General features: G+C 42.9%; 2 protein-coding genes and 1 pseudogene across 2 annotated transcripts in view; 2 read left to right on the top strand and 1 right to left on the bottom strand.

Annotated features, from left to right (window-relative positions):
- The window catches only part of LOC8086366 (probable potassium transporter 3), a 2,558-nt gene extending 1,689 nt beyond the window's left edge, over positions 1-869 (top strand). Inside the window, exon 4 of the mRNA XM_002457793.2 lies at positions 53-869. Coding sequence (XP_002457838.1) covers positions 53-784 — 732 coding nt within the window. The 3' untranslated portion in view covers positions 785-869. The remainder of the gene's footprint in view (positions 1-52) is intronic.
- Positions 1,774-3,634, bottom strand: LOC110433658 (uncharacterized PE-PGRS family protein PE_PGRS20-like). Its single transcript, XM_021456160.1, has 2 exons — positions 3,280-3,634; positions 1,774-1,904 (listed from the first exon to the last, which is right to left on the bottom strand). The coding sequence occupies exons 1-2, from the start codon at positions 3,632-3,634 to the stop codon at positions 1,774-1,776; spliced, it is 486 nt and encodes a 161-aa protein (XP_021311835.1).
- Positions 4,070-21,026, top strand: LOC110433657 (annotated as a pseudogene).

Raw genomic sequence — 22,951 nt, 5'->3', positions numbered from 1 at the left:
GCGTGCCCGCCATCTTCTCGCACTTCGTCACCAACCTGCCGGCGTCCACCAGGTGCTGGTCTTCGTCTGCGTCAAGGCCGTGCCCATCCCGCACGTCCGCTGCTACGAGCGCCACCTCATCGGGCGCATCGGCCCGCGCGAGTACCGCATGTACCGCTGCGTCATCAGGCACGGCTACAAGGACGTCCCGGGCGACGACAACGACTTCGAGAACGACCTTGTCGTCCGCATCGCCGAGTTCGTGCACATGGAGGCTGCCGAGGCCGCCGCCAACGCCGACGACCCGCGCAACAGCGACGCCTCCGTCGAGGGACGCATGGCCGTCGTCGACCGCCCGTTCGACCTGTCCCGTACGGGCCTGCTCATGCGGGCGCCGCTCCCCAACCCGGAGGACAGCATCGTCGTGCGCGCGGCCACGGCCGCCGCCACCGCGGACAGCAGCAAGACGGAGACGATCCAGTCGCTCCAGACCATGTACGAGGCCGAGTCGCCGGGGTTCGCCATGCGGCGGCGCATCCGGTTCGAGATCGACGACTCCACGAGCGAGAGCATGGACCCGGCGGTGAAGGAGGAGCTCAGCGCGCTCGTGGAGGCCAAGCATGCCGGCGTCGCTTACATCATGGGGCATTCCTACATCAAGGCAAGGAAGAGCTCGTCGATCATCAAGAAGATAGCCATCGACGTGGCTTACACCTTCCTCCGCAAGAACTGCAGGGGACCTGCCGTGGCGCTCAACATTCCGCACATCAGCCTCATCGAGGTTGGCATGATCTACTACGTCTAGCCCAGCAGCTTAATTTTATTTTATGTGTACGTGTTCATCAGATGATTCAGTTGTTTGAACTGAGGCTAATTTAATTAGGTTTGAGGGTGGATTATATTCTTCAGTGTGAATAAACACAACATTGTATGAAGTGAAGTCCCTTCTCTCACAAATCAAAGTCACCACTGTGGCAGGGATTCCATAGAGACAATGCAAGGCTGTCAACAATGTCCCCACAACCAGTCCAGAAGCTCAACATGATTTGACCCCATAGGGTGATTACGTGTGTGTTTGGTTGTGTGGCTCTAGTTAATTAGTATGGCTAGAAAAATAAGTCAAGCTTGAGTCAGCGTGTCCAAGTCAAGTCACCCTGCTAATGTTTGGTTGTCATAGGCTAGCTAAGCTTGGTTAAACTAGTTTTTGTTTGGTTGCCTAAATTAATTGGGTACTGCTACCTCTTCTCTGCAATGATGACCTTATCTCTTCTCTGAATTAGTATGGAACTGCGTCGAACGCCTGAATCTGCAGGCACGCCACCTCCATCTACGTTGCGTGCAACACCTTGCTTGCCTCCTTCACGGCCATCCCGTACCTCCTGGTGTGGAGGAGGCTATGGAGGCCATCACCGGACGAGCTTGTGGTGGTGGTCAACGAGTTTGGAGATGTAGGCGGCGGTAGAGCTTCAGTAACCGTGGAGCGAGGCGTTACGGCCAAAGATTTCCCGCGAGGAGTGGCGAGGATGAGGGAGGAAGCGATGAGGGAGGAAGCGATGAGGGCGGTGGTAGTTTACAGAGGGAGATCAACAGCTTGATTGGAATCAGTCATGGTGGCGGTGGCGATGGCGATGGTGGAGAGCTCGAGCGAGCGCCCATGGCGGCTGCGACTCGGCACGCGCGAGACGGAGTCATGGCAGCTGCGGCTAGCGATTGGAGATGCGGAGGCGGAGGTGGGCTTGGTCCTTTGTGGCTTTGCTTGGTCAGCGCGAGACGGAGCCATGCTCGGTTGCCCGGTCATGCCAGATCGAAGCCGAGAGGAGCGGTGTGGGTAGGGGATGACGGGCCTTCCTCACTGATGGAGGATCCCAGTGGTAGGGGAAGGATGGTGAGCAGCGGGGACGAATAGGCGGCGACGCTGCAGAGCACTGATGGTGAAGAGAACGATGCGAGAGGTGCTAGCAACGAGTGTAGGGGGCTGGCTCTGGCGTGGCCAGGATTGAATCACCAATTTGGATGTTCAATCTAGGCTAGGCTCCAATTGTACTTTTGGCCAGCCTAAGCCAGGCTCGGGCCTCTTTACAGGCAACCAAACAAACCAAAATTAACTTCAGGAAGCCAAGGCCAGAATTGACCACCTAACCAAATACATCCTACATAAATATCCTGGGGTCTCAAAATTCGAGACTAAACTCTAGACAACCTTGAACGTGTGTCCCACAAATGTCTAAAAATGTTTTGACCACAATTATTGAACTCCAAATGTCAGGAAGGCAATTTACTTGAGCTAATAATAATCTACGAGTGCCAACCTTTCAAAAACTAGAAAGGATTTTTGTCACTGCCAACTAGTTTCTATCGTTCAAGCTTTGTCGAGACAAATTTCAGACACATTCCCCTGTTCTTGCATTCGGATGTTTTTTTTCTGGCAGAGGTAACAAATGGTCTTACTCCCTTGGGATGTTGGCAAGCCAAAATTAGACGCCTTCATCAACATCTAAGCGTATCGGATGGGCTAAAAACATTAGTGGGACATATAAGAAAGAAAATAAAAGGTTATTGGATAAACTAGATGAACTAGATAGATTAGAACTTAGCAGAGGTTGAGTGCTTATCTTCCGATGAATCTAATTTAAAGCGTTGTTTACATCAGAAACTTGTTAGGGATATTTTATCCGTGGTGATCTCATCTCCACGGATCCTCTTACGGGAGATTTATCCTAACCGCGACTTTCCCCACGACCACCTACGGGATATCACCCACGACTCCGTACGTACCGGTTCCACCTCCGTGATATCATAGACGACTCATCGTGGGCTCGAGTTTACTTAGGGCGAGAGTTTTTTCTCCCCCTCCAACTTGTATAAATACCGTGATCAATGAATAAAGAAACACCGAGTTCATTCTACTCCTCTCTGTTCTCGTACTTTGGCATTCCACTTGTAATACGTTATCAGCACATCGCTCTTCCCTGCCCCCAAAGGGGAATAGCTCGGTTGGATAGAACATCGTCGAGGAATCGACCTTCACCCAGGGCTTCACCCAGAGGTAGAATCATGTCGTTCCCTTGTCGTAATTCCGCCTCAATGGCTTCTCTCATCCTACAAGTCGTCTGGATGGCGATGAACCGTGCCCGGACCTTGGGCACACACTTCGGCAACAGCCGCCTTCAGGTGGAACTACTAGAGGACATCCGGGAACTCCTCGAAGAGGCTCGCGACTATCGCTTTCGGGGCGAACGCCGTGATCTCGACAGGAACCCGGGCGTTTTCCTGTACGACGTCGTTTCGGGGGACACGGACGTGCAAACGTCGCCCCTCCATCACGGCGTTCGGTGGTGTCAACCGCAGCTCTGCCCGCGGCGCCACCGTCGAGGGCACCGACTCCACCGGCGCCTCCAGTGCCGGTTCTCGCCTTGGCGGCTCCACCCCGGCCTAGGTGCCCACTCCACGGCGACGGCCCGTGCTCACCATCGCCACCATCCATGGTGTCCAGCCAATGGTTGTCACTGGGCATAGAGCCGCAGTCGCCGATCCGGTACCCGACGCCGACACCGTCTCCCGAGCGGGCTGCACACAGTCCGCCTCCGCGCCGTCCATCTCCACCAACCATCGCGGCACGGATGTCGGCACCGACTCGGCTACCGGCGTACTTCATCGATCCGGCGCTCGCTGCTCCACCACCACCACCACCGCCACCTCCTCCTCCTCGTCTCCGCCGCACGTGGATCAGTGTTCCCCACGGGCCTTCGGCTCGCGGACGCGCTCCTCTGGCTTGAGTTCATCCAGGGGGAGAGGGAAATAGGGAGGAGAAGGCTTGCTGCTGCTCCACGGCGACGCTCCACGGCGCAGGCACGATCAGCCTCGGTCGCCCCTGCGCGACCACGCCTTGTCGTGGTTGGCCACAGCCTGCGCCTGCAGCTGGCCCAGGCTCATGCGCGGCCGCGCACAGCCCCGTGACGGCGGCCCGGCCATGCTGCGCGGGTCGCAGTCACCCGCGACCAGGCCCCGCACGCCTTAGCGCCCCCGCGCGTGGGCTCGGCGCGGCTCCGACCACCGACGTCCGTCATGGCCTCCACCCCGTGCACTCGCGATGCCTGCACGACCTCCGAGCGGCTCGCGACAGCCGCGGCTGCGGCCACCGACGGTGCACAGCCACCCTGTGCCCGACATCGCGTCCCCACGCACGCGACCGCACGATGCGCGAGCTCGCGGCTCCGACCGCGTGGCGCCCCACTCCTCCCAGTCGCCCTCCACGCGTGCGGCGAAGTGGGCCCCACGGGCCTCATGCGGCTGGGCAGTGGCGTGCTCCCCCTGGGAACCGCCCAGGGGGCCTCTGGCGGCGATGGCTTGGAGCCGCCTGGCTGCTGGCGGCAGTGGTTGGTGGCTTGGGGCTAGGGTTTGGAAACCCTAGCCCCTGGCTTATATATGGCCCACCTCCCCAACCCCTATTTGGGCTAAAATAACGGCCTAGATCCAGGTTGGGGTCTGCGAGCTTTCAGTCTGGGCCAGTTATCATTGACTATTTGATTTGTATAAATTAGCTAATTTTTTTATTTATTTACATAGCATTTATTTTTCGTTCCCTAAATTACATCAGCTTGTTAGTCTAATTTTTCTTGTAAATTTAGAACCTGATGTACATTGCATTGTAAATATTTTTACGTTTCGCAATCATTTTACGAATGAAAAATTTATTACATGTCGAACGTGTTTTGTCTTTACAATTCCCTATCACATGTACATATGTAAATATTTTTATGGTCAATTTTTTTCCCTAATTGGAATACTATTTTTTGCTAGATGTCACCTTACTTTATTATTATTTTAGCGAACACAAGTTCATACTACTGCAGGATTTATTCCTCAAAGTGCTCTCCCAAATTTAATAATAAACATACAAGGACTACATCCTAAAGTAAAAAAATATAAAATGGTCTACACCTCCATGGTGACTACCTATGTTCCACAAAATGAGAAATCAAAATACCATAAAACACATGCAAGTTTACCTTGCTACACATAAATAAGTCTACCTTGTTATTTACATACGCAATTTTACATTACTTTACATATGCAATTTTACATTGTTTTTATATAGGCAATTTACTTTGTTATATAAATATGCAACTACATTCTTGTTAATTATACAACCCTGCAATTAATTAAATTTATGCAAATAAACATGTAGGCAATCGCCACCAAAGAGTCTGATGTCCAAGTTTCTTCTAAGAAGGAATTTGCCGAGCTAGCTCTTGATGGACACAACTTTCCTAGGCGATGGATCTCAAAGTGAGTCTATCGTTACGCGGAATGTACAAGGCAATTGACACTCCCAAGCAGGGAGATGCTCCATTGTCTGAACCATCCAAGTACCATTACTTATACATAATAAGGAACTGCCTTATACATAATAAGGAACCAGATCCATTCAGATCTCAAAGCTGAATATCTGATGGAAGAGGACCCACGGGCTCTCTGGCTTGCTTTGCAACAACGGTATGAGCAACAAAAGGCAGTTATTCTCCCGGAGGCCACTCATGAGTGGAACCACCTCCTCATTCAAGATTTCAAATCTGTGAATGAGTATAACCATGCCATGCACAAACTCAGTTACAAACTAAAATTTTGTGAAAAGGAGCCATCTGACGCGATGAAAATTGAAAAGACTTTATCTACCATGCTTCCCGCTCAAATGATCCTCCAACAGCAATACCGTGAGAGAGGATTCACAGTCTATTCTGATCTCATTAAAACATTGCTTCAGGCTGAGAGGCACAATGAGCTCCTCATATGGAACTCCAATCAAGGCCCTGTTGGTACCAAGCCCTTACCTGAAGTACATGCAAATGCTCAGAAACAGACACCAAAGGATGCCAACAAGAATGGCAATCCTAGATCCTCCAAAGGCAAAAACAAGCGGAAGGGACCTCGTAAGCCTCGAGGTGCTAAGGGCAAAGGCAACAACTCTAAGTCAAAAGACAAGTCCTCAACTTGTACAAAGTGTGGTTGCTACAACCACCCGACTAAGAAATGTCGCACCCCTAAGCACCTTGTGGAACTGTACTTGCATTCTGTGGGACGAGGATGCTCCAACTAAGGACGCTCCAGCTAAGGTGGACAACTGTTTGAAGCACACTTCAATGATCTGACAGCCCCAGGATGTTCCAACCCCGCACCAGCGGGACCGAGCAACACAATGGCGCCTCTTCCACCTGATGGCATGGCAAATGACTCCAGCAACAACATGATCATCGAATACACTTCTGATGATCTGTTCGGCGAATACAACTAGATTGATAGTCATTTGAGATTTTAATTTTTATCATTCGCCTTCGAGATTGTAATAATTGACAATTTGTTTTTGCTGCACTCTGTTTGATGTTCATTGACTTATGCACAATTTAACATCAATAAATGTTTATATTTCATATATATTCATGTTGAGAATTTCATTCTATATTATATTCTCTATTTTCATAGATTGTACGGGAGTCAATCCGATGGATGAGGAAATGTGCCTAGTGGACAGTGGCACCACTAACTCTATACTCAGGGAAATAAAATATTTCCAAACTCTCACCAAGAGCAAAGGAAATGTTTTAACAATCGCTGGACGCGATGCCGTAATAGCAGGTTCTAGAAGAGCCATTATTACGCTCCCTATGGGTACAACGATTACAATCGAGGATGCACTCTTGTATCCCGATTCAACTCATACCTTATTGAGTTATAGAGATATCCACAAAAATGGGTATCATATCGAAACCCATCACCAAAATAATGAGGAGTTCCTCCTTATTACAAAGGATAATGGACATGGTAGAGATACTCTCGAAAGAATTCCCTCAACTTCATACATAAAACCCGTACAATATGTTGCGTACAAAGTAATTTTTCAGAATGTCAATGCATTCCAAACTTGGCATGATCGCCTTGGTCACCCTGGCATAGGGATGATGAGAAAAATTACTAGCAATTCTGTTGGTCACTCGCTAACCAATGCAAAATTTTCCCAATCTTCATATTATACTTGCACCGCATGTGCAACAGGGAAATTAATTTTGAGGCCCTCTTCCCTCAAAATAAAAGATGAACCACTCAACTTCCTTGAACGCATTCAAGGGGACATATGTGGTCCAACAAATCCTTTATCGGGACCGTTCAGGAAGTACTTCATGGTTCTAATAGACACATCCACACGATGGTCTCATGTGTCTCTGCTATCGACACGAAACCATGCTTTTGCCAAAATAATTGCGCAAGTTATCAAACTCAAAGCGCAACATCCTGAACATCAAATAAAATCCATTAGGATGGATAACGCTGCTGAATTTTCCTCTCGTGCCTTCAATGACTATTGTATGGCCTTAGGAATACAAGTACAACATTCTGTCTCATATGTCCACACACAAAATGGGTTAGTCGAGTCTCTCATCAAGAGAATCAAGATCATTGCTAGGCCGCTATTGCAGAATTGCAATCTACCAACCTCATGTTGGGGTCATGCAGTCTTACACACTGCTAAACTGATTCAATTGCGACCAACTGCATACCATGTAACGTCCCTGTTGCAACTAGTACATGGAAATCCCCCAAGCATTTCCCATCTGCGAAAGTTCTTTTGCGCTACATACGTACCGATCTCACCACTGAAGCGTACAACAATGTGCCCCCATAGAAAACTGGGGATCTATGTGGGATACAAATCTCCGTCGATCATAAAGTATCTGGAGCCCACCACAGGGGACCTCTTTACGGCCCGATACGCTGATTGTATCTTCAATGAAGATCATTTTCCAGCATTAGGGGAGACTTACCACATCACAAACAATGCCAGGAAATCAATTGGGATGCCCCAGACATACCCAACTTAGATCCACGTACTTTAGAATCTGAACTCCAAGTTCAGAAAATCATAAATTTGCAACACATTGCAAACAACATGTCAAACGCATTTACTGATTATAAGGGTGTTACAAAATCCTATAATCCAGCGAGAAATGTACCAGAAAGAGTAGAGGTACCAAACAAAACTACTCAACTCCCTAGTAAGAGGGGGAGAAGTCACGGCTATCTCCACGGATACAGCTTCTAGCAAGCAAAGGAAACAGAAGACAAAATCTTCTGACCCAGTAAATGCAGCTCAGCCTCATGTTGAGAAACACCTAGTGGAGATTCAACCTTCACATCCCACATCAATAGTGCACTCAATTACTGATGCTGGGACATCGGAATACCCTGATGTGACCATCTTGGGAAATGATGATGCATCGGAGAGGGTCCATGAAATTTCCATCAACTATGCAAAAACTGGAGAGTCATTTGATAGAAAGACTACAATTGTCGACTCATATTTCTCCGCAATGATTGCCAAAATCCTTGAAAATGATCCAGATCCTAAGACCATGGCAGAGTGCAAAACGCGCTCGGACTGGAACCAATGGAAGGATGCAATCCAAGCAGAAATATCCTCGCTCACAAAAAGACAGGTATTCTCACAAGTAATACCTACACCTCCACAAGTATTCCCTGTGGGATTCAAGTGGGTTTTCGTCCAAAAGTGGAACGAGAACAATGAGGTGGTGAGATACAAAGCGAGGCTTGTAGCACAAGGGTTCACGCAGAGACCCGGCATTGACTCCAATGAAACATACTCTCCAGTCATGGGTGGAATAACATTCCGATACTTAATCTCTCTGGCTGTACAAAATCGTCTATCCATGCAGTTGATGAATGTAGTGACTGCATATCTCTATGGGTCACTCGATTCGGACATATACATGAAGGTTCCTGACGGAATCCCAATACCGAATCAAAACGCAAATCGCAACATGTATTGTGTAAAGCTACAGATATCACTCTATGGCTTAAAACAGTCGGGAAGAATGTGGTATAACTAACTCAGTGAGTACCTTCTGCAGAACTACTCTAACAGTGATGATTGCCCATGTGTCTTCATCAAGAAATCCCAAATGGGATTTGCATCATATCAGTGTATGTTGATGATTTAAATATCATCGGCCACAAACAAGATATTGATGGGGCATGCAAATATCTTAAGACAGAGTTCGATTTAAAGGATTTGGGTAAAACCAAATTCTGCTTAGGCCTACAGCTTGAGCATCTTTCATCTGGAATCTTTGTGCATCAAACTGCATATGTCCAAAAAGTATTGGAGAGATTCAATATGGAGAAAGCATATCCTTCCAAAACCCCCATGGTTGTTCGGTCTTTAGGACTAAACACTGATCCATTCAGACCACAAGATGAGGGGGAGGAAATCCTAGGACCTCATGTCCCATACCTTAGTGCCGTTGGAGCACTGATGTACCTTGCCAATAGCACCAGGCCTGACATCGCTTTCGCAGTGAATTTGCTAGCAAGGCACAGTGCTGCTCCTAACAAGAGACATTGGACAGGAGTAAAACAGATCCTCAGATATGTTAATGGCACAAGGGATCTCGGATTATTCTTCCAAAGAGGAACAAATTCTGAGATGATAGGATACACCGATGCTGGATATCAATCAGACCCCCATAATGGCAGATCACAAACCGGTTTCGTATTCTTACAAAATGGAACCGCCATATCATGGACATCATCCAAGAAAACCTTGGCAACAACATCCACGAATATGAGGCCTCATGTGAATGCGTTTGGCTTCGCAGAATGATCAACCACATACAGCAGTCGTGTGGTCTTAAAGCTATCACAGCTCCAACCACTATCTATGAAGATAATGCGGCTTGTGTTACACAGATGGAGACAGGTTATATCAAGAGCAATATCAACAAACACATCTCTCCAAAGTTGTTCTATCCTCATGAATTACAACAAAATGGAGAGATTGATATCTTGAAAACCAAATCATGCGACAATCTCGCTGATCTATTCACTAAGTCCCTACCAACTTCCTCATTTGAAAAATGTGTCAAAGGAATTGGTATGGACGACTTAGAGATTTACAAAGTTCAGGGGGAGAAATCTCCTAGACATTGGCCTATCTACACCCCGTCATATTATACTCTTTTCTCTCTATGAGTTTTTCCTCACAAGGTTTCTCATAAGGAGTTTTTAATGAGATAATATTAACACTAGAGTGTCATATTCCTTGTTTTCCCCACATGGGTTTTTAAAGAGTATCAAAGACACATATTGTCCTCTAAACTACAACATGAGTTTTCTCTTGTAAAAGTTTTCTCGTATTAGTTTACAACGAGGCAATCATTAAGTGCTATAACTTTCTCCTTCTTTTCCCAAGCGGTTTTAAGGAGTTTTACTATAGCACATATACACATGTATTTTTCCTCGTTTTTATCCTATAGGAATTTTTGGAGGAGCAATACGATTCATTTATCTCAACAAGTGATTCGATCAAGGGGGAGTGTTACGGATATTTTATCCGGGGTGATCTCATCTCCTCGGATCCTCTTACGGTAGATTTATCCTAACCGCGACTTTTCCCACGACCACCTACGGGATATCACCCACGACTCCGTACGTACCGGTTCCACCTCCGTGATATCACCCACGACTCATCGTAGGCTCGAGTTTACTTGGGGCGAGAGTTTTCTCTCCCCCTCTAACTTGTATAAATACCGTGATCAATGAATAAAGAAACACCAAGTTCATTCTACTCCTCTCTGTTCTCGTACTTTGGCATTCCACTCGTAATAAAACTCACGTGCTTGTTAGGCGAACAAGAGGGCAAGCATTGGTATCAATAGGGAAAAGTAAAAAACGTTATTAGAGGGTGATACAAACACAAAGTACTTTCAGATAGTGGCTAAGAAACACATAGAAAAACTCAAAAAAATTAACTAGAAAAAGAGGAGGGTGTGATTAGCGGTGACGTTGATTTGAAAAAGTATATCAGCAAATACAATAAAACCTGTTTGGGCCACTGGAGACATGGTTTGTGTCAACTGATAAGACCCAAATTAAGGGGCATATCCCTCAAGCCTTTGAACAAGAAAATGAAATCTCAGTACAAAACTTCTTTGAGAATTAACAGGTGCCATTTTTTTAGATGAATCATAATTCTGCTCAGGGACTAGATGGATTTATTTCCAGTTGAATCTGAAATGTAATCGAAGAGGATTTACTGGTCTTATCTGAAGATTTGCATATTGGTTGTCTCCCACTACAATGCCTAAATTTTGGAACTATCACCTTGCTATGCCTAGGAGTAGTGAGACAAAGCAAATTCAACCATATAGACCAGTCTATTTGCTTAAACAAAATCTTTATCAAAGTAGCCACTAATATGTTGCTTTAGTTGCGTAAAAAAAAATTAGACCCTCGCAAACCAATTTCCTTCCAGGAAGAAATATTATGAAAGGACAAGCTACTATTCTCACAAAACAAGATTCATAGGAGAAACAAAATGGTTCCATTTTAAGATTTATTTTGAGAAAGTTTATGATAAAGTTAAATGGGATTTCCTCCAACCTTTGTAACTGCGTACAAACCTTTGTTCAGGAAGGTCTAAGGCAAGGTGATCTTTCATTTCTGATTTATTTAGGCCTTGTTTAGTTCAAAAAAATTTTGCAAAATTTTTCAGATTCCCCGTCATATCGAATCTTTAGACACATGCATGGAGTTTTAAATATAGACGGAAATAAAAACTAATTGCACAGTTTGGTCGGAATTGACGATATGAATCTTTTGAGCCTAGTTGGTCCATGGTTGGACAATATTTGTCAAATACAAACAAAAATGTTACAGTGTCAATTTTCCCAAAATTTTTTGGAACTAAACAAGCCCTTAATATCGTTGTAGACATGTTGGTGGTCATCATTGCCCGGGTTAAAGAGAATGGACAGTTCAAGGGGGCTGGGCCTATCTACTTTGCAGTATGGAGATCACACTGCTCCTCCAAGATCATGATATTAACAATGCAATGAACATGAAATCATTACTTTGCACTTTCAAGAAATTAACTTATCTTCTGCTTCCGTGCAAGCTAAACATTGTGAGATGCAATTCTCACAATTATTTGGCTACAAAATTAGGACATATCCCTTTCCAATACCTGTTTCAACCAATGTACTATAGATACCTTAATAATAATGATGAGAAAGGAATTGAAAAAATAATTAAAAAATTGTTCAGTTGAAAAAAAATTGGGAGGTAGACATGTGATAATTAACTCGGTGGTGTCCAGTTTATCTATGTTTATTTGTCTTTTTTAAGATACCTATAGGGGTTTCAAGAAAAATCGAGTACTATAGATTGATTTCTACTACCTATGTTTATGTTGTCTTATTTATAGATACCTATAGGGGGTTTTCAAGAATATTGAGTACTGCAGATAGTTTTCTACTAAGGAAAAGGTCATTCTAGCAATAGTAAGGAAAAATATATTTTCTTGTCCATATTTTAATTTCTTTCTCTATTTTTTTTCAGAAATACACAACAAATAGCACACACTACTGGAAACAGCAACACTGCCGAGGGCTTTTTGTTTTGCCGAGAGCCGGATATCGGGCACTCGGCAAAGGCAATCTTTGCCGAGGGCCGGCCCTCGGCAAACGCTTCTTCGCCGAGGGCCGGCCCTCGGCAAATGCTTCTTCGCCGAGGGCCGGGCCCTCGGTCAAGGCCCATCTTTGCCGAGGGCCGGGCCCTCGGCAAAGACGGGGCTCTCGGCGGCGTGGGCCCTGGGTAATGGCGGCTCTGGGCGTTAGGCTTTGCCGAGGGCCCGGCGTTAAGCCCTCGGCAAAGCGCTGCCAGAGGCCCACCTTTGCCGAGGGCCCACCTGCCTGCCCTCGGCAATGCCTCTCTTTGTCGAGGGTCTTGCGTGGGCCCTCGGCAAAGATTTATTTATTTTTTGTTTTTTTATCCAGTTTTTTCTGTGGCATACGGACACTATTTGAAACTACATGCCAAAGTTTGGTTTATTTTGAAATAACTTTGGTATATTTTTTTTTGGATTTTTTGAATTTGTTGAATTTCTCGACAAATTTCAAATTTAAACTACAGGTGCATTAAATAATATTATTTAAGTATTTCAATCTTGACATTCATGATTGTTAGTGTATTTCTAGGCCGTATGCAGAAAGCCGCATGAAATATCGAACGTTTACCCCTCGAAACATGTCGACCAAGTTGCGGGAAAATGGTTTTTTAAATATATAAAGTGAAAACAAACTCAGAAAATCACGAAACTTGGCGACATATCATGCTATCACATATGGAGGTATGATAAAAATTTCAAAAAATTCCGAGTCTGTGGTAAAGTCCGGTGCATAAAACCCAAACATCTCACGTGTGATCACAAGTGTGTGAAGGCCGAGCGAAACCTGAGTCCAGAAGGCTTCGATAAGATGTTGACTGTGTTTGGCACCATGCTACCGAAGGATCATATTCTACCCCCCAACTTGTACGAGTCAGAAAAACTCCTTCGTGCGCTCAAGATGCCATATGATAAGATACATTGTTGTCCGAAAGGTTGTGTCCTATTTCGGAAAGAACACGAGAATGCAAAGTACTGTTAAGTGTGGAGCGTCAAGATACCTGGAGGCAGTATCCGGTGATGGCCAGAAGGTGCAGCTTACCATCCCCGCTAGAGTGTTATGTCACCTTCCTTTCATGGCGAGGATCCAACGACTTTTCATGATCGAGGAAAATGCGAAACAGATGACTTGGCACAAGAATGGCAAGCGGTACCATCCGGACAAGATGGTCCATCCATCCGATGCTAAAGCATGGCAATACTTTAATGATCGACATCCTGAGAAAGCAGCTGAGGCTCGAAATGTACGTGTCGCCTTTGCAACAGATGGATTCAATCCTTATGGAATGATGTCTTCCCCATACACATGTTGGCCTGTGTTCACTATCCCTCTCAACCTTCCCCCTGGCATTGCCTTCCAACGACAGAATGTTTTTCTGTCTTTGATAATTCCTAGACACCCAGGGAGCAATATGGGGGTCTTCATGGAGCCTCTGATTGAAGAATTGATTGAAGCTTGGGAAGGGGTATGGACATACGACCGAGCTACAAGGGCAAGCTTCAAACTGTATGTTTGGTATCACTACTCTCTGCATGATTTCCTAGCGTACGGGTCATTCTGCGTCTAGTGTGTTCACGGGAAGTTTCCGTGTCCCGTATGCATGGAAGCTATGAGGTTTATTTGGTTGAAAAAGGGTGGCAAGTATTCGTCGTTTAACCAGCATCGTCAGTTTCTTCCTACTAGCCATCCATTCAGAAGGGACGTCAAGAACTTTACAAAAGGTGTCGCAGTGACAGACCCTAAACCCCACATCAAGAGTGGTATCGAGATTCGTACTCAGATTGATGCTCTTGTGCCCGCCGAAGGAGGTGGTTTTGTGGGTTATGGTGTGCAACATATGTGGACTCATAAGTCCGGGTTGACCAGGTTGTCCTATTTTGATGACCTTCTTTTGCCACATAACATTGATGTAATGCACACTGAAAAGAATATCACCGAGGCCCTTTGGGGCACTCTTATGAACACAGAGAAATCGAAGGACAATGTTAAGGCTAGAGTGGACTTGTAGACCAAAGATTAATTAGGTCTAAAAAAATCGTCTCGCAAATTATAAGTAAACTATATAATTAGTTAACTTTTGATCTATATTTAGTGCTCCATGTATATGTCGCAAGATTTGATGTAACGAGAAATCTTAAAAATTTTGTAAAATTTGTACGAACTAAGACCTTGTTTAGATCCAAAAGGTTTTTAGATTTTGACACCGCAGCATTTTCATTTTTATTTAACAAATATTATTCAATTCTGGAGTAACTAGGTTTCAAAGATTTGTCTTGCGATTTACAGACAAACTGTGTAATTTTTTTTCGTCTATATTTAATGCTCATGTATGTGCCGCGAAATTCAATGTATTGAAAAATTTAAAAAAAAATAGTTTTTGGTCTAACTAACCTTGTTTAGTTTACCAAAAATTTTGGATTTCGAGCACTTTTATTTTTATTCGACAATTATTGTTCAATTATAGACTAATAATACTCAAAAAATTCGTCTCTCAAATTACAGATAAATTATACATTACTTATTTTTTTATTTATATTTAATGTTTTATGCATATATCACAAGATTCAATATGACGAGTAATTTTGAAAAAAAAATTAACAACTAAGCAAAGCCTAAACGAGGCCTAAACAAGGCCCCTCTGTCCCCATGGTTCTGGTTTCAATTCACACGGAGCTGCTCTGATGGCGCGCAGTGGTGTCAGTCGACCGACGGTTGTGAAAAAATTAAGATTTCGGTAATGTAGCATTTTCATTTTTATTTGACAAATATTATCCAATCATAGACTAATTAGACTTAAAAGATTCATCTCGTGATTTGGCAAACTGGACAATTAGTTTTTATTTTCGTCTATATCTAATGCTTCATGCATGTGCTTTAAGATTTGATGTAACGGAGAATCTTGAAAAGTTTTTGTTTTCGAGGTGAACTAAACAAGGCCTTGACGTCGGTGGTTCACCTATAAATCAAAAACTTTTCAAAGTTACCTTTAACATGAAATCTTACGACACATATATAAAACATTAAATATAAATATAAATAAAAACTAATTACACAGTTTATTAATAAATCATAAGACGAATCTTTTAAACCTAGTTACTATATAACTGAATAATATTTGTTAAATAAAAATGAAAATGTTACAATGTCAAAATCTTTAAAAAAAAATAGATCTAAACAAAACCCTCATTAAAAAAACTTTTCAAAATTTTATGTTAATTACATTTTAGACATTATAAAGTATTAAATATTAATAAAAAAATAACTAACTATATAATTTAACTGTAGTTTACTAGACGAATTTTTTAAATTTAATTAGCTCATAATTAAACAACCACAGTTAAATATAAACGAAAGTACAAAAGTAGCATACATCTGTTTATCATGTCTCTAGTAGTGCTGCTATGCAATCCGTAGGGTTTAGGCCTTTTAGATTAGAGATGAAAATTTTTTGGGTGTCACATCGGATATGTCGGAAATATGTCGGGAGGGGTTTTTAGATACTAATAAAAAAACAAATTACATAGCTCGTCAGAAAACTGCAAGACAAATCTATTAAGTATAATTAATCTGTCATTAGTACATGTGGGTTACTGTAGCACTTAAGGCTAATCATGGAGTAACTAGGTTTAAAAGATTTGTCTCGTGATTTTCAACCAAACTGTGTAATTAGTTTATTTTTTTTATGTACATTTAATGTTCCATGCATGTGTCTAAAGATTCAATGGGATGGATGAAAAAATTTTGGGTAGAAAACTAAACAGGGCCTTAGGCCTAGTTCCCAAAAAATTTTATAAAATTTTTCAGATTTATCATCACATCAAATCTTTAGACATATGTATATAGTATTAAATGTAGACGAAATTAAAAATTAATTACACTGTTTGATCGGAATTAAGGAGACAAATGTTTTGAGTCTAATTGGTCCATGATTGGACAATATTTGTCAAATATAAACAAAATAGCTATAGTGTCGATTTTCGAAAAAATTTTAGAACTAAACAAGGCTTTATTTAGTTTTAAAAAATAGGTTAAAACCGAGCTTCCACTTGAGCCTCTTCAACTAGCACTTCACCAGGATAAGTATTCTAGGTATCGTTATTTATAATTTTACTTAAGAGAACAAAAGGAATGAAATTAAAATAAGGACAAAATCGCATAATTCTTTAACGTGTTACCTCCGCTAACTGGCCGGGCGCCCTCGTCCATGTTCCTGGGAGGAGAAAGGAGTAACTACTCCTAGACAGTAGGAAAAATTTACCATATATATATATATAAAAGCTAACCGTTTGTAGAAACTATTTGTACAGGCGGTTGTACTAATGTATTTGTACAGACGGTTGGCTCCGCCACTCAGTACCGCAGCCTCGTCGGTGCTCTGCAGTATCTCACGCTGACTCGTCCGGATCTTGCCTATACAGTTCAGTAGATTTGCCTCTTCATGCACGACCCGCGAGAGCCTCATCTTGCGATGCTCAAGCGTGTTCTACGGTATATCAAAGGCATTCTCTCCACTAGCTCCTGGCACCTTTGCCGAGTGATATTATCTCAAAAAATAAAGTTTATGAAGACATATGCATATAGCATTAAATAATAAAAATATAACTAATTATATTATTTATCTATAATTAACGAGATAATTTTTTTAAATCAAATAAATTCAACATTGGACAATATTTATTAAATATAAACAGCTATAAAAAAATCGTAGCGGATTGCACGGGACGGCACTGCTTGAATAGACAAGGTGAAAGACAGGGTGAACAGTGTACCGCCGCATGCGCACCGAGCCACCGCGCGGACAGCAGCCATCAGCGCAGCTCCCAGTGTGCATTGAAACCGGGGAGAGAAGAAGTATGCAGTTCACCTAAAAATAAAAAACTTATCACTATTCCTCGTAACATTAAATTTTACAAGACATATATAAATTATTAAATATAAATAAAAATAAAAATAAAACTAATTGTACAGTTTATGTGTAAATCGCAAGATTTCTCCATGATTAAATAATATTTATTAAATAAAAATAAAAATGTTACAGTGTCGGATAACAAGACTTATGGTTCGCTTTCAGCACTGCAAACAAGGCCTTGTTTAGTTCACTCTGAAAATTAAAAAGTTTTCAAGATTCCTCGTCACATCGAATCTTGTAGGACATGCATGAAACATTAAATATAGACGAAAATAAAAACTAATTACACAGTTTAGCTGTAAATCACGAGACGAATCTTTTGATCCTAGTTAGTCTATAATTGGATAATATTTGCCACAAACAAACGAAAGTGCTACAGTACCGAAAAGTTTTTACTTTTCGGAACTAAACAAGGCCCAAGCAAACCGATTATTGGAAGCCAAAATAGCCATTTTTTCAAAATTTGCGGCACATGTACTGAGTATTAAATATAAATAAAAACAAAACTAATTGTATAATTTGTTTATAAATCATGAGACGAATCTTTTAAACCTATTTACTCCATGATTATATAATGTTTGTAAAATAAAAACAAAATTACTACAATATCAAAATTTAAAAAATTTCAGATCTAAACAAGACCTCTGTTTGGTCCTTAGAACTTTTAAATTGTCCACTTTAGTCTTTAAACAATCTATTGCGGCGAGAAATGAAGGGGGATGGAAGTGATTGAGATGCAAATCTATTGTTTAACGACTAAAATGTACAATTTAAAAGTTTAAGGACTGAATAGAGTCTTAGGCAATAATTTAGGGATGAAAATGACTATTTTGCTTTAGGCCATGTTCAGTTGGTAAAGAAAAATATGTCATGATACTGTAGCATTTTTTTTGTTTGTGATAATTTTTTATTCTGTGGCGCTCATCAACACTGCAACCTTTACGCACCGTGCCCTGTGGCCCGCTGTGGCGCGGCAGTGCCCGCCATGCCAGCCGGGCTGGTCTGCTAGAATTTTCTTTTAATTTTATTTTTTTTGAAAATAATTTTTAAATTTGACTTCAAATTTTTTTCTTTAATTTTTAAAACCACGCCATCTTAACACTGTCGTAACACGTATGTTGACGCGAGTACACTTTGTCTTATAAATAAATGCTTTTCTTTAATTTTTTAAATTTATATTTATCCGTTTTTCTTATTCAAAAAATTTAATAAATATTATTTTATTTTTTATGACTTATTTTATTATTAAATATATTTTTATAATAATTTATTTATTTATGGTCTGACAGTGTCGCAGTGCATGCAGCAGCGCTCAGGCTGGCATGGAGACACGCACGCTGTAATTGATATGGACAGGTGACATGACCGGACGAGGCCATAGATGTACCGACCCTTGCGATGTCAGAGAGGCATGGCGTCGATCCAGATGCCTTGTTTAGAATTCTAAGGGCACTTCCAATAGTAAATTTATTATAGTTTCTATGTGTATTAGTTAAGTTATATTATAAATATTTTGCTGATGTGTTAGGAGATTAATTGAATAGAGAGAATAAAAAGAAAGAAACCCTTTTTTAAGAAGAAACGAAGGGTGTGATTGGTTGCCCTGACTGGGCCATTCAAAGGCCCATCCCGCACGGTTCGGTGCAGTTGGCCCGTGTTTGGTTTCCCTGCTGGTATTCTTTTCGTGTATGGCTTCGTTCCTCTCGCCCCCTCCATCCCGGCCGCCTCCATCTTCTCGAGTCGAGCTTCCCACTCCAGCCGGGACGCTTTGGTTCTTGGCGGGAACCCTAGGCGAACTTGGCGGGAGCTGGCGCCGTCCCTGGTATAAAAGCGCGTGCGCTGGCGCTTGTTAGGGTTACTCCCTCACTCTCGCCACTCCCGCCTCCATTTTTACTGGTGAGTCGTCCCCTCTCATCCTCTCGCGCCGCCGGATTCGCCCTTCTGGCATCCTCACCGACGGAGCCTTGAGCTCCCTTGGTGTGTGGAACGATATATCTCACCTCCTCCGTCTCATGTTTCTTTGATTTCCATCCTGTGTTTGATTGAAATGCGCAGATATGTTACGGTTATATGTTGTACTGAGCTAGATCTGTGCGACTTTGATTAAGATCTACTTGTTGTTGAGGCAGATCTGCCGATTGTTATGCTTGATGTGGTTGTAGTTTGGCATGTTTTTTAGCTGAAGCAACTTGTTACTAGTGATGCCTTTTTCGATCTAAATACTGAGCACAGTGCCTAAGGTCGATGATTACACTTGTAAAGATTGACGCTGGAGGAGCTCCATCTGGAGTGGCAACCGCGTCCATCGTAGTATTTGACTGAGTTCTTGTTGTTACTAGGTAGTACGCATCAGTATTGGTCCATTAGGGTTCTAATTTGGCCATGTGTATTCTATTTTTTCTAGAGATGGATTTTGAAGCTAGGCGCCGAGCGGCTGCTGCTATGTTAGTAGATGTGGCCACTTGGTTTTTCTTGTGGTTTAGGAGAAGAGCTCAGGATGCTAGATCTGTAACGTATGGTCCCATGGCAGACAGGGACCAACAAAGGATGAATAACCTAAACTACATTTACAACTCAGATGATGTGCATTGTGTGAACCTCCTTAGGATGAGAAAGGCACCCTTCTTCCATCTTTGTGACCTTTTTTGCAGTAGAGACCTCTTGTCTGATAGCATCCATGCTAGTGTGGAAGAGGAGGTAGCTATGTTCTTGCATGTTGTGGGTCACAACCAGAGATTTAGGGTGGTAGACCTTACATTCAGGAGGTCAGGTGAAACTATCAGTAGGTACTTTTAGAGAGTGCTTTATGCAGTAGGGGAGTTGAGGAGTGAAATGATTGTCCCTGCTTCCAACAATGTCCATTCAAAGATCATTAGTAGCAGAAGGTGGTACCCTTATTTCAAGGTTGGTTTATATTATACTCCAATCTTGGTCATCAGTAAAGCAGTGATCCATTTCCTCAACCATTTCATAAACAACTTTGTCACATTTATATAGGACTGCATAGGAGCACTTGATGGAACTCATGTCTTAGCTAGGGTGCCAAAAGGATGCAGTCTGCCTTTAGAGGGAGGAAGAGACTTACACAAAATGTCCTAGCAGCTGTGAGCTTTGATTTGAGGTTTACATATGTCCTAGCTGGGTGGGAAGGCTCTGCACATGATGCCCTCATACTAGCTGATGCTCTTGTAAGACCAGATGGTCTTAGGGTGCCTCCAGATATATTTCAATGTAGTGCTACTCTTTAGTACCCAATTTGGTACAAGTAGTAACTGATCCTCAAATATGTGGCACATTTTTTAGGGAAATTATTGCTTGTGGATGCTGGTTATGCAGTAAGACCTGGGTTTTTGCCCCCATTTCGAGGTACTAGGTATCATCTGAGGGAATATGGCAACAATAGACCCCAGAACCCAAGGGAGCTCTTTAATCTTAGGCATTCATCCCTAAGAGTCACCATTGAAAGAGCCTTTGCTGCTTTGAAGAATAGATTCAGAATCTTGGACAACAAACCTTTTCACACTTACAGAACACAGGTTAAAGTTGTTCTGGCATGTTGTATCCTTCACAATTGGATTCTGGGATATGGTGATGATGAGCATGTGCCTGATGAAGCCACCTAGAATCCAAACCATAGAAATGTTGATGCCCACCCTGATGATGTGCCTGATAACCAGGCCTGGTCTCAGATGAGGGAAGCATGGGCTAATGCTATGTGGGCTAACAGAGGTTCTTCTAGGTAGTAGACTTTTCCTTATGAACCAGTGAGTTGTTGTGTGCTATTTAGTAACTGTGATGTGAATAATTTTTTATGAGACTTCTAGGCACTGTGCAATGATGTAATAATTGAACCAAATTCATATGCTTGCTCTCTTTTATATAGTGTTGCATATTTATATTTTTAATATGGTTCATGATCTCGTGGTTGGGTGAATGAATATGACTAGCAGTGATGGGTGATCACATTAACCTCATTGATGAGGCTAACCTGCTTGATGGTGGAAATAGCCATATGGTAGTGCCAGATGATGACCAACATGCACCTCCTATTGGCCCTATGCACTAGACTCTAGTTCAATCTGGGTTCATGCTAAGGAGGTTCCATGATCTGGTAGTGCAAGGAGTGAAAACTGATAAAGGGTTCAAGGAGGTGCATGTTAGGCAGGTTGCTACTATGCTTTCTGAGTTTGCTGGGCAGACAATGTCCACCCAGCAAATCTACAATCACCTTCGGAAATGGAGATAGAGGTGGGTCAAAATTGTTAGGCTCAAGGACCTAAGTGGTGCCCTTTGCGATAGTGATCATAACATGATTGTACTTGATGATGAGCACCTCCTAGGACACACTAAGGTTATAACATGCACCTAGCAAAACTTAAATACATTACACAAGTACCTGTTAGCTCTTTGTCTAATATCTTGCTATCCTATAAGATCACCCAGCTGATGCTAAGTTCCTGAACACCCCTATAGAGAACTATGATCAGATGGAAGCCATCTTTGGTGGCAGCCAGGCAACTAGAAGATATGCTATGGGCTCAAATGAACCTTTGGGTGTCCCTACTGATACTGGTCAGGATCAGAGTAACCTCACTGATGATGTCAAGACTGAGGCGCAGTCTGGCAAGGCTGATGATGTGCCAGCTAAAGCCTGTAAGGGCACTGATGATGGCCCTGGGGAGGGAAAGAGAGGAAAAAAAAGGAAGGTAGGGCAAGATGAGCTTGACATCATGAATGGTACGGTGAAGGCTGTGGAAAATGTTGGGGCAGGTCTCAAAGCTCCACAACACAAATGAGGACCTATATGGTTGTGTCATGAACTGTCCTGGTTACTCTTAGGAGGCTCTTATGGTAGCTCTGGTTTATGTTCTGAGGAACAAGGTTGAGGGGCTTTGCTTTGTTCAGATGTCAGAGGCACATAGGATCCTTTGGCTTAGGGGCCACCTGAGCAACTCCATGGGACCTTGGATGACCATCTTCTTGCCTCTCCACTTTTGGAAATCACCATGCTAACTGTCTAATGCTATAGGATGTATTTTATAGTACAACACTATAACACTGATGGTGCTAGGAAGGTAGACCTGCTGCTTGGAACCTTTGGTGCAGCTATTTTTTGTATAGCATATGACACATGGTTGTTGGATGTGAGGCTTTGTGGACAATGCCTGGTGCATGCACCTTAGAAGCACTTTCATTTGGATGTGAGGCTCTATGGACAATGATTGGTGCATTTACTTCATATAGTGTTCAGTGCACTACAATTTGGGTTTAAGAGTAGCCTATGATGATACTAACAATAGTCTGAGGTGGCTGTCTTTTTTTCTACTCACTAAATGTTCTATTATGTCATGTCACTCATCAAATCTGTTGGGACCATGCACTGTGTAGCAACATTTGGGTCATGCTCAAGTTGATGGCAAACAGTGCATGTTCTTACAGATTCCATGGGCGCCATGTCTTTGTTCCTGAGTTTGTTGAACTTGCCTTGCTTCCTATTTTCATTTACTTGGCAGCTACCAATGATGGACTTTACAGTTAGCTGAGGCCT

This window comes from Sorghum bicolor, chromosome 3 (genome assembly GCF_000003195.3).
Source record: "Sorghum bicolor cultivar BTx623 chromosome 3, Sorghum_bicolor_NCBIv3, whole genome shotgun sequence".
Taxonomy (NCBI): domain Eukaryota; kingdom Viridiplantae; phylum Streptophyta; class Magnoliopsida; order Poales; family Poaceae; genus Sorghum; species Sorghum bicolor.
The sequence above is the reverse complement of the archived record's forward strand: the minus strand, read 5'-3'. Positions and strand labels throughout refer to the sequence as shown.

Bases quoted from the DNA above. Each gene is read 5' to 3' on its own strand.
- LOC110433658 (XM_021456160.1), bottom strand. From the start codon at position 3,634: ATGAAGTACGCCGGTAGCCGAGTCGGTGCCGACATCCGTGCCGCGATG. The intron at 1,905-3,279 runs GTCCGTGTCCCC...CTTCACCATCAG, and splicing joins TGGAGGGGCGACGTTTGCAC to TGCTCTGCAGCGTCGCCGCC.